General features: G+C 36.9%; 1 protein-coding gene and 1 pseudogene across 1 annotated transcript; one reads left to right on the top strand and one right to left on the bottom strand.

Annotated features, from left to right (window-relative positions):
- Nucleotides 1–1,860: 1,860 nt before the first annotated feature.
- On the bottom strand, nt 1,861–2,334 carry LOC100683648 (annotated as a pseudogene).
- Nucleotides 2,335–4,164: 1,830 nt separating this feature from the next.
- Nucleotides 4,165–7,623, top strand: LOC100683574 (protein FAM114A2-like). Its single transcript, XM_038565257.1, is given in 3 exon segments — nt 4,165–4,196; nt 5,629–5,752; nt 5,845–7,623. Coding segments are annotated over 3 exon segments (1,416 nt in total). The 3' UTR covers nt 7,105–7,623.
- Nucleotides 7,624–12,475: the final 4,852 nt, after the last annotated feature.

The following is a 12,475-nucleotide window of genomic DNA, read 5'->3' as shown; positions in this document are numbered from 1 at the left end:
AACACTTCATCTTTATGTCTGCTTTATCTAATATTAAAACAGCAACTTGAGATGTCTTATACTCACTCTTTACATGGTATATCTCTTTCACTCCCTTACTCCCTTTTTAGTTCTCTTACGTTAGAAAACATGTAATGGGACTTGTTCTGTATTCACTATGTCAGTCTTTGCCTTTTAACTTGATTGTTTAGATTATCAATTTTTTAAAAAAAGATTCATTTATTTATTTTAGAGAGAAGAGTAGGGCAAGTGAAGAAGGAAAGAGAGAATCTCAAGCAGACTCCCTGCTGAGTGTGGACACCCCCCCACCCTGACGTGGGGCTCCATCCTCCAACCCTGAGATCGTGACCTGACCCCAAACCAAGAGTTGTATGCTCAACCAACTAGGCTACCTAGGCACCTCTCTTGCTTTTAAAAAAATTGTTTGACTACTATAACATTAGTATTCTAATGTATCAATTGGAATTTTGGCAGTATGTCTTTGAATTACTTTTTTCATTGTTATCCCAGGAAAATTAATGTCTGTATCTGACCTTTTACAACCTACCTAGAATTAATATGTAGTATCATTTCATGTAAATTGTCAAACCTTTAATACCGTATTGGTCATTTACACCACCGTCATTGTTGGAGATATTACATCTCTACACAGAAAACTCCCAATACACTGTGTTGTAATTTTAAAAAAACAGTCATGTGTATTTTAAAGAAATTTTGAGAAGGAATAAAATAAATGTTTTCTAGTTACTCATACATTTACCATTTCTGTGCCATCCTTTAGGTTCTACACATGCAAGTTTCCATCATACCTTCAATTCTGAAGTACTTTATTTAGCTTATCCTGTAGAGCAACTATGCTTGCAAATATTTCTTTTAGTTCAACTTCAATCAAAGATATTTTTGAAGGATATAGAATGGTGGGTTAGTAGGATTTAAAAAAATATAGCACTTTAAAGATACTTTGGCTGCCTTGTGATATCCATTGTTACTGATGAAAAAAACCTATGGTCATTCAAATAATTATTTTCTCATATCAATGTATCATTTGTCTCTAGCTGCTTCCAAAATATTTTATCTTTGGGTTTCAGTAGCTTTTTTTTCTTTTTGGGTTTCAGTAGTTTTATTATGATTTGTTTAAGCATAATTTCCTTTGCATTTATCCCATTTGGGGTTTGCTGAACTTCAAAATTGATAAATATGTATCTTTTGTCACATTGGGTTAGTTTTATGGCTACTAATTTTTCCAAAAATTCCCCCCCCCCATTTTTTTCTTCTCTTATGATAATTATATGTACTTTAGACCTTCTGATATTATCTGGTAGGAACCTGAGGCTCTGTCATTTCTTTCAATCTAATTTCTGTTTCTCTATTGGCCAATCATCAAGTTTGTAGATTATTCCTCTTCTGTCATCTCCATTCACTACTGAGCCCATTGAGGAAGATTTTAATTTTCAGTTGTAAAAATTTTCAGTTCTAAATTTTCCATTTGGTTATGTTTTATAACTTCTGTTTTTCTACAGAGAAATCCTATCTTTTCATTCATTTTTAGTGCATCTTTCTTACCTTATGGGTCAGATTTATATTTTATAATGTTATAAATATAATATAGAAAAATATATTTATAACTTATAAGAGCTTCTATTTGTGTCTACAACAGTTTCAATACCATTTCTTAATCTTGGGTTTGGCTTCTATGTATTTATCTCTTAGAATTGCTTACATTTTCCCAGTTCTTTATATTTTGAGTAATTTTTTTTTTGACAGATCCTGCCGCAGGTTTATTTGTACAAATAAAATAGCACAGGAGGACACCAGGCCCATGCCGACAGAAGCCCAGGGGTCATACCAGTCCTTCCGTCCTCACACTGGCAGGCAGAAGCCTCTACACTGCGCTGCAGGAGTAGAAGCAGGAGCTGGAGCCGGGGTTGCAGCTGCAGCCTGGGCCTTGGTTTGAGCCTTGGCCTTGGCCTTTGGTCGGCAGAGCCTGAGACCTTTGGCAATGCAGGCATGAGCACGTTTCCCGAGCTTGGGGTGAGCAATGTAGGCAAGTCAATTGAGCTTGTGGCTGCCACCCTTTGGGATCTTGGGCTTAACCTCCTTGGGCTTGACAAGGGCCTTGATAGCCTCAGCACGTGCAGTCATGGCCTTGGCATTGTTGGCCTGCATCTTCTTCAGGCCCTTCTTGTTGTGCTTCTTTGCAAAGCACGTGTTCCTCAGGAACTTGGGGTCTACCCCCTTAAGAGATTTGTATCTTTGTGACCAGGGCTTCTTGATGCCATTTCTGTGCCATTTTCATGACTGGTTGTGCATGGTGTGGTTCTTGGACTTGGCCATGTCTGCACCAAAGCCCGCTGCTCTATTTTGAGTAATTTTGAATTGTATCTTGGACTTTGTGACTATTAGCCTATGCTTTTAGTCCTGTTACAATGCTCTGAAGAATGTTTGTTTTGTTTTAGAAGGCAATCTCCCCTCTTAGATGCATATTATAAGTTCTGTTTCTTCTTCTTTTTGTATTTGTTCCAACAGTTGGTTTAGGACAGTCCCATACATGTCTGGGATTAATCCTAGATTTGTGCACTACATATACAGAATTAGAGACCCTTCTGGGGTCTTGTCTCTAATTGTCTTCCCTCTGGGATTGTCTTCCCTCTGGGATTCCTTCTGACAGTCTCTGGCTTTAAAGACCCCGATCTTTTTCCCTCTGGCCAGCAGGACATGATTCCTATTACCATTGCCACATCAATTCATAAGATTGATCACGCTCTTCACCTGACTCACACATCACTGTTTAGGATAGCAGGGTGCAGAATTTTGGTCATCAGCGGCTGACCTAGGAGACCCTCCTCAAATAAGGTTCTTGGAGTGGCTGGTGTTCAGATGATACCTGGCTTGCCTAATGAATCAAGCACAAAAATCTCATTTTAAAACTGGAGAAAAATAGATACCTTCAAAGTGACTTGGAATTCTGATTATAATGACATAAATCACAGAGAAAATAACATGAAAGAAAATTCTGAAACAAGTCATACTCTAAGAGACATACCACACTGTGAAAGAGGAAAGAAAAGATAAGTAGGCAAATCAGGAAATCAAAATAAAAGAAAGAGGCAAGCAAAACAAAACATAAATGGAATAAGAAATGTCAAAGTGAAATATGAACATTCATTTGGAAAAATTACCACTCAAGGGCCATTTAGAACTAAAGCGAAGGCTGCGGTTTCCTCAGGAGAAAGTTAACACGGCTAAAATTTCCCTTAAAAACTTGATCAAGGAAGCAATCACTTTAGACGTTGTGTCATTCTGCAATTATCTGAATCATGAATAATCATATGGCACACAGTGTTTTCAAATGGACTGCGAACTAGTGAAGAATGCTAAGGTCATTGTACTCAAGCCAGTGGTCAGAGAAATGGAGAATATAATGACGGAGGAAACTCTTTGCCAGATCCCAGTGCAAATTTGGGCATTATGACCTTGTGGGTGGCACAGATTACAGGGGGAAAAAAGGAAGGATGAACACATCTGTTTTCATTGTACGATACCATCATAAAAATGCACATTTCTTAAGATGGAGATAATGTATAAATAATATGATTTATCTTTAGGATTTACAATGTGCCTTATATACACGAAAGGGCATATTTTTTAAATATTTTATTTATTTATTCATGAGAGACACAGAGAGAGAGAGAGAAAGAGAGAGAGGTAGAGACACAGGCAGAGGGAGAAGCAGACTCCATGCAGGGAGCCCCATGTGGGACTTGATTCCGGGTCTCCAGGATCACACCCTGGGCTGAAGGCGGCGCTAAACCACTGAGCCACTCAGGCTGGAAAGGGCATATTTAGTTTGTTACTATCATAAAGGTCAATTTCACCTTCATTGTCATCATTACAATCCTCTTCTAGAAACTGAAGTATAAATGAACAGAAAGGATCTGGGAGGTGAAATTGACAATACACCACACATGTGGGTTTGGGCTGTGGATTTACTGGACAATATCCTCTGCCTTGTGGCATATGGACCAGGGAGGGAACTGTGGAGAAACAGCTGGTAGAGTCTAGGAAGGCAAAATCATCACCAACTAGATGTCAGTGTACAGAGCATGGTGAAATATGCTAACTGCAAGGGAATGAAAATGGGAAATCTGAGGAATATTTGAATACATGAGTAGCAGCAATCTCCAAAAAAAACACGGGTAAGAATTATTCATTGCTTTTGCAAATTTCAAGGACTGCAAAGTTCAGTTCAGGGTGGTCCCTTACACATGGGTACTTATAGTCTCAATATTTTTACATCTATTTTGAGAAAAATCAAGAGAAGATTAATTATTATTCCAAAGTAAAGAAACAAGAAAACCCCAGAGGTGCTTTATCACAAATATGAAACAGTCATTACTGGGAAGCCCAAACAGTCCTACTTAAGAATTGGTTTCCATAATCCACCCATTAATGACATAAAAGTAGTCTTACTTTTTTCCTCTTTAACATCATCTTCTTTGTATTTGAGTAACAAAAAAGTAGATCTGTTCCCATTTATCTGATAATAAATTCATGATAAGATATAGTTTAGAAAAAAAAAAAAACCCAAACATAGAGATCAGGGCAGATGAAAATGCTCTGTTACACATTTTCCTCTTAATGAAATGGGTTCTGGCTAATGCTCAATGAGAAGGAAGGGGTATTTTTAAAATGAATAATACATGGAGAAGAGACAAATAGACAAAACAGTCCTTTTCCCTACCAAATATTGTAAGATTATATGCTTAAGTCTTCAGCAAACAGGCAAGGGACGTTTCTATCATCATCACTGTGTTTTCTTTATTTTTTGTGTTACTGCAGCCTCATTTTCACCATCCTCTGATGTGAAGTTTCCTAGCTGCAAGAGCATATGATTCAGTACTGTCAACATTGATTTTAAATTCATGAAATTAAAACTGAGAAATGAAAGATCCTCATGAGAAAATACTGGTAAATATTTTGAAGGAGTGTGAGGTTAAACTCTCTTGATAAAATGATGTTTTAAACAAAGAACCTCACTTTCTTTTCAAGACATACATTATTTTTTAATGGCCCAAATTAGAGGGTTATTAAAGAATAGTTCTAATTGATTTATGAAGATGAGACAAGTAAAGCAGTATTTTTAATGAAAACCCAGAGCTAAAATTTATTCCTTTATGAGGAATATTAATATGAATTAGTAATATTCTGCTCTAAAATGACAAAATGTAATATCTCCTTGAGATCTGAACTAGCAAGTCAATAAAAGTAACTTTATTCAGGGTTCCTCGGCGGCGGCGGCAGCGGCGGCAATGATCTAATCATGTCAGATAAAGATGATATTGAGGGATCCCTGGGTGGCGCAGCGGTTTAGCGCTTGCCTTTGGCCCAGGGCGCGATCCTGGAGACCCGGGATCGAATCCCACGTCGGGCTCCCGGTGCATGGAGCCTGCTTCTCCCTCTGCCTGTGTCTCTGCCTCTCTCTTCTCTCTCTCTCTCTCTGTGTGTGTGTGTGACTATCATAAATAAATAAAAATTTAAAAAAAAACGTAAAAAAAGAAAGATGATATTGAGACTCCACCCTTGAAGATGGGAACTGTGATCTGGCTGAGAATTCTTTGTTGACCAAAGTCCCAAGCCAGAGAATAAATCAGAGCTTGCAGCTATCACTAGGAAAAGACCAGAGTCCAAACCTTCCAGTGACCTTGAGACTTAAGAAGTTCTCCCTGTTGAGGCATCACAGGCTGTAGACAAAGCTAATTAGATACCTTCTCTGTATTCTCTCTTATTTTTTATTTTTTTCCCTTTTCTTTTGCCTTTTGTTTTTCTGCCTACTGGGAAGAACAGGAGACTGTTTCCAAAGATGTACCTCAGACTGGATGGGGATATTGGGGCAGCTGGGGCAAGTGCTTGCTCTCTTCAGCCTCAGCTACAGTAGCTACAGTAAGACAAGGTATTTCAAATGTCATTGAGAAGGCAGAGACTTCTCTTGGAATTCCTAGTCCCAGTGAAATTTCAACTGAAGTCCAGTATGCAGCAGGAGAGACAAATGCCAATGAGAATGCAAACTCCTCCTCATTGATTGAGCCATTTGGTGTATTTTCAACCATCTCTACTGCTGTTCAAACCACAGGAAAGAGCGTGATCATTGGGGGTTTGGATGCCTTAGAATTCATTGGGAAAAAGACAATGGATGTAATAGCAGAAGGGGATCCTGGATTTAAAAGAACCAAGGGTCTGATGAACCGGAATTCTACATTGTCTCAGGTTTTACGAAAGGCAAAGGAGAAAGAAGAGCTACGGACCTCCAATGAGGTTACCTTGGAAACGGACAAGAAAACTCATTATGGGCTCCTTTTTGATGAATTTCAAGGCCTTTCGCATCTGGAAGCTCTGGAGATGCTTTCACGAGAAAGTGAAATAAAGGTGAAATCTATTCTTAATTCTTTAAGTGGAGAAGAACTACAGACTCTAAAACTTGAATTGGAGCAACTCAAGGAAGCATTTTCTCTAGCAGAGTTCTGTGAGGAAGAGGAAGAATAGAAAAAAGATGACGAAGACTTTACCAAAGAAATAACAGAGCTATTTTCCCAGCTGCATGTCTCCTCCAAACCTGAGAAACTTACCAAGGCAAGGAATACTGCCTACGAATGGATCAGTACATCTCTGGCCAAGACATCAGAAGAGAAGGAAGATGGAGAGAAACAGTTGGAAACAGAAAAAATTGAGCAAATCAGTAAAAATTCAATAGAGGATATCCATGCATTTGCAATCCGGAGCCTAGCAGAGCTGACGCTGTTTCACAAAACAGCGGCTCTGGTTCTGCATGGCCAGAAGCAGGAAGTGACAGCCATAGAAAGAAGCAGAACTTTTTCCCAGATGACAATTGTGTTGTGTAAAGAGTTGTCTTCTCTGTCTAAAGAGTTCACCACTTGCCTAACAACTGCTGGGGTCAAAGAAAAGGCAGACATCCTTAATCCCCTAGTCACTGCAGTATTTCTGGAGGCATCAAACAGTGCTTCCTATATGCAGGATGCCTTTCAGCTGCTCTTACCTGTGCTAGAGATCTCTCTCATTGAGAACAAAACTGAATTACCAGAGGCATGAGCTATATACAGGCCCAGGATCTTTGTCAGAACATTGAAGAACAGAGAGGATCCAACCCAAAACTTGTGGTGGCCAAGAAATGCCACTCTCTTTTGGGTACCCCTGCAGAAGGGAAGGAGAAAGGATTCTTTTAGTGTATAAAATTTGGGCAGGAGAGCAGGTTTAAAGGAGTTTTGTTGCCTTCATTGCTTGGGTGAAATATTCAGGTCTTCACACTGCCCTTCTAAGTTGTTAGAATTATTAAATTATTTGAGAAGAAATTTTTATGGAAAGTTCAAGAATAATAGCTCTAGATAAAGGTAAATGGGAGACTCAGGCAAAAATATTGCTCTTTATTGGACATGATGCAAAACACTAACAGTTTTGTTATGGTTCTGTATGATTTTGCAGCCCCCTGATATAATTGGTTGTGAAGCAAGAGAGAAACAATTTAGTATTTTAGAAGTCTTGTGCTTGATCTGTCGATGCCATGACCTTTCTCCTTTCTATAATAAAATTTGTGGCTTTAAGAAAACAGTATATAGAAACTGTAATGATTACCTAGATTCTTAGGACTCGGTTAGAAAGTTTCATGTGTTCCTTAATTCTCAATAGGTCTTTGGCATGGAGGAGAAACTTCTGAAATGTACTTGAAGCCACATGAATTAACTACAGCAAAGTGCCCTTTGGCTTTAAATTGTTCTTCTACCCTAAGGTGACAAGCTTCAAGTTGTAATTGAACCCCAGTCAAGGGGATTCCAGACCAATAAGTGCAACTTAAAGAAACAATTTCATGTTTGCAGGTATTCCAAGTCTCTCCAGGATGTTTTTCATGCATACCTTATATGCAGGATAAATTCTGTAATAGCCAGCTCCAAAGGAGTATTGAAGCTCTTTCAGTAATGGAGTTTTTGTTATTTAAATGCTGTTGAAGGGGACTATAGAGTCCCATAGAAATCATTTGTAACAGAATTTAACCTGTAAGATACAATGTTTTTCCTTATTTTTGTTTTTTGTTTGTTTTAATGTATTCCTTAGCATGTTTATAAATACAACTTTTATCCTTTAGATCTTAAGCCTTCTTTTGCTCTCTTCAACAATGTAAGAGGCTAATAAGATGTTATTTTCCTAAAAGTTATTTGGTATCCACTCTTTTTTTAAAAAAAATTCTCCAACTTTGTTGTTGGAGGTAACTTTTGTGAGCTCTACCACTCATCTTCTAAAACATTTAAATAAAAAGTAATAATTGTGTCACTTGAAAAAAAAAGTAACTTTTTCAAATGAAAAAGTCGAATATTTTTCTGAGTCACCAAATTAAAGTACTAAACATACTTAAAACATTTCCCCATTCCATTATAGAGAAAACAATCTTCTGAACTATGGGAGATATTTAAACCTGAGGCTACCAAAAAATCTTACCCAATGTTAAGACCCAATTTGCCTCTTTCCCCAGCCTGCCTAGTATCCTGCCCATGCAGTGATTCTAAGTCTGTGGAATAAAGAGGCACTTACCAGATGGACATGTGGGGCACATGTGAGAAGAATCTGTATAGTTGAAAGGAAAGAATATCTCATATCTCTATATGAGATAACCTCATATCTCTATATCTATATCATATATATCTATATCATATCTATCTATCTATCTATCTATCTATCTATCTATCTATCTATCTATAGATATATATGAGATAACCTATAGAGGCCCATAGTTTTAGCATCTGTATAAAGGTGACAAGATCTGGCTTGGAGGACAGAACCATGGAGTCCCCAGTAAAATGTTTACCTGTCCCTTAATTGTACTTTATTCTCTGTTGGAAAATAATTATCTGGGAAGATCTGTGCCCAAAGCTTTTCTATAAACACTCTTCCCGTATCTGTGTGGAAGGATCAGAAGATCACAATTATGGTAGAAAATACAGTTCTTTCATTTTTAATCCTAAAATCAAATTTGTATAATCCCATTTCATTCTTTGTAATGCCACCCTCTGGGATGAGAGATTCCTGGCATCTCCTATGAGTTCACAGTGGCTCTGAGTGTCTTCTTCCTACTATGTGTGATGGGCATCCTCACCCCTAGGCTAACTCTGAGATGGAGCATGTAGTTTCTGAGTATCAGTGGTCCTGTATTTTATGATTTCCAAAACTGTAGTTCCATGTTTCAAGCTGTGAGTCAGTTTTAAAAATGAATTTTAAAAAATGAAATAAAAATAGAAATATAGAGGCAGAGCTGGAGGTTTAGAATTGAGGTAATCACAGGCATATTGAACATAATTAAAGCTGAAGCATAGCCCATCTTAATTAAACTCCATTAGGAATCTGAATAGTTCAATCCTCATCCTAACTAATGGAAGTAGGAAAAGGTTTCCACTTTCTCTGAAGTAAATAAGATAAAGTTATGTCTCAGTGTCAACTGTAATTTATACACAATTATATAAAAAATTGTATAACATCTGACAAAATAGGACCCTGTGATTTATACTCAAAAATATAATCAATAGAAGCAGACTCACAGATGTTCCAGGTACTGAAATCAGGAGACAGTACTTTAAAATAACTATTATCTCCCAAACAAGTACTAACCAGGCCTGACCCTACTTAGCTTCCAAGATATCAAAGAGGAAGACAAACCATAAGAAACTCTTACCTATGGAAAACAAGCTGAGGGAGATCCCTGGGTGGCACAGCGGTTTGGCGCCTGCCTTTGGCCCAGGGCGCAATCCTGGAGACCCGGGATCGAATCCCACATCAGGCTCCCGGTGCATGGAGCCTGCTTCTCCCTCTGCCTATGTCTCTGCCTCTCTCTCTCTCTCTCTGTGACTATCATAAATAAATAAAACTTAAAAAAAAAATTAAAAAAAAAAAAAGACATCCAAATTCATGCAGAGGGGAAAAAAAAGTTTTAAAAAATGAAACAAACATAAGTATAATAAGAAGCATTCTAAAATATGTGTAGAGCCTCAGACAGTAAAAGAGAGGATGACTACAGTTTTGTAATATAGCTTCAAGTCTGGAATTGTGATGCCTCCAGCTTTGCTTTTCTTTTTCAAGATTGCTTTAGCTACTTGGGGTCTTTTGTGGTTCCATACACATTTTAGGATTGTGTGTTCTTCTTCTGTGGAAAATGCTGGTGGTATTTTGATAGGAATTGTATTAAATGTGTAGATTGCTTTGGGTAGTATAGATATTTTAACAATATCTAAATTATGAAAAGAGCACAAATATCCATCAACTAATGAATGGACAAAGAAGATGTGGTGGGTTGCCCAGATCACTCGGTTAGTCTTCTGCCTTCAGCTCAGGTCATGATATCCTGGGGTTGGGCCCCATGTTGGGTTCTCTGCTCGGAGAGTCTGCTTCTCTCTCTCCCTCTGTGCTCTCACTCCTTCTCTCTCAGATAAGTAATTTTAAAAATATTTTAAAAAAGAAAATGTGATACACACATACATATAGAGTATATATATGCAAATATAATGGAATATTATTCAGCCATCAAAAAGAATGAAATATTGCCATTTCAATGACATGGATGGAGGTAAAGTATATCATGCTAAGCAAAATAAACCAGAGAAAGGCAAATACCATCTTATTTCACTGATCTGTGGAATTTAAGAAACAAAACAGATGAACATAGGGGAAGGAAGAAAAAAAAGAGAGGTAGACAAACCACGAGAGACTCTTAACTAGAGAACAAACTGAGGGCTGCTGGAAGGAGGTGGGTGAGGGATGGGTTAGATGGGTGATGGGTATCAAGGAAGGCTCTGTTGTGGTGAACACTGAGTGTGATATGTAAATGATGAATCATTATATTCTATTCCTGAAACCAATATTACACTACATGTTAACTACCTAGAGTTTAGATAAAAACTTGAAGCAAGGGATCCCTGGGTGGCGCAGCGGTTTGGCGCCTGCCTTTGGCCCAGGGCGCGATCCTGGAGACCCGGGATCGAATCCCACGTCGGGCTCCCTGCATGGAGCCTGCTTCTCCCTCTGCCTATGTCTCTGCCTCTCTCTCTCTCTCTGTGTGACTATCATGAATAAATAAATAAAATCTTTAAAAAAAAAAAAAAAAAACTTGAAGCAAAAAGAAAAAGAAAGGGGAATATTAAAAGAAGATAATGGCCAAAGGTTTTCCAAACCTGATAAAATATACAGACCTAGAATCTGAACAAACTCTGAGAAAAACACAAAGAAAATGAGACCTCAGCCCATTACAGTGGAATTATTTCAAAACAAAGAGAAAATGTTAAAAGCAGTCAAAAAGGGAAGCACATTACAATACACAAAATATTATAAGAAGGAAAAACAATTTACTATCAGAAATAATGAAAACAAAGACAATAGCCAATATCTGAAAACCTAAAGAAATTTTTTTCTACAGATTTCTATATCTAGTGAAAATAATGTTTAATGATGAGAACATTAGTGATAATTTTCAGATATAGAAAAGCTGAAAGCATTAATCATCAGCATAAACAAATAAAATATATAACATAAGATTTTTCACAATGCAGATAAAGAATAAGTGATTGAAACAGGGATCTAAAGGAAGAAATTAATAATAAAAAATGGCAGGTATGTGGAAAAGGTACCAAAAACTATGTTTTTTCTCTTTTCCTAATTTCTTAAAAAGTCAAATGACTAAAGCAAAAAGACTAATAATTGACCGAGGGATGTACAACATTTGTAGAACTAAAATATAGGATGAAGGACAGAAATGGGGTAAAAGGAAGTGTAATGCAAAAGTTTTACATTATATATAAATATGTAATATATTTTCATTAAATAATAATTTAGAACGTGAAATAGATTAAGGATACATATTATAATCCCTAGAGTGGTAGTTTCCAAACTTTTTGATGCTAAGAACCCTTTATACACTTAAAATTCATTAAGTTTATTCACTTAAAAACCAAAGAGCTTTTGCTGGTGTGGATTATGTTAAAACTTACTATACTAGAAATTAAACTGAGTAATTCTAAAAATTTTTATATTAATTCATTAAACAATAAAAAATTTTAGAAAACATTGTTAGTTATAAGATATGTTAATAAAGATAGACATATTTTTCTAAACAGAAATGAATCTACTGAGAAGATGGCCTTATTTTACATATTTAGCAATCTCTTTAATGTCTGATTTAAGAGAAAAGAGCTGGATTCCTGTGTATATTACTCTATGTAATCTTTTATGAAATAGTATCATGGCTGAAGTATATGGAGAAAACTTATTATTATACAGACATGTCATGGGAAATGGAGGAGTATTTTTATGGCCTTTTCAGTGTTCATTGTTTTTGAAACTGCAACAAAACTAAAAAAACGGTAGTCCCTTAAAAACTGGAAAAAAGTCACCTTACAAACAGCAAGCATGACATGTCTGAGATGTCTAT

This window comes from Canis lupus, chromosome 20 (genome assembly GCF_011100685.1).
Source record: "Canis lupus familiaris isolate Mischka breed German Shepherd chromosome 20, alternate assembly UU_Cfam_GSD_1.0, whole genome shotgun sequence".
Classification (NCBI taxonomy): Eukaryota; Metazoa; Chordata; class Mammalia; order Carnivora; family Canidae; genus Canis; species Canis lupus.
The sequence above is the reverse complement of the archived record's forward strand: the minus strand, read 5'-3'. Positions and strand labels throughout refer to the sequence as shown.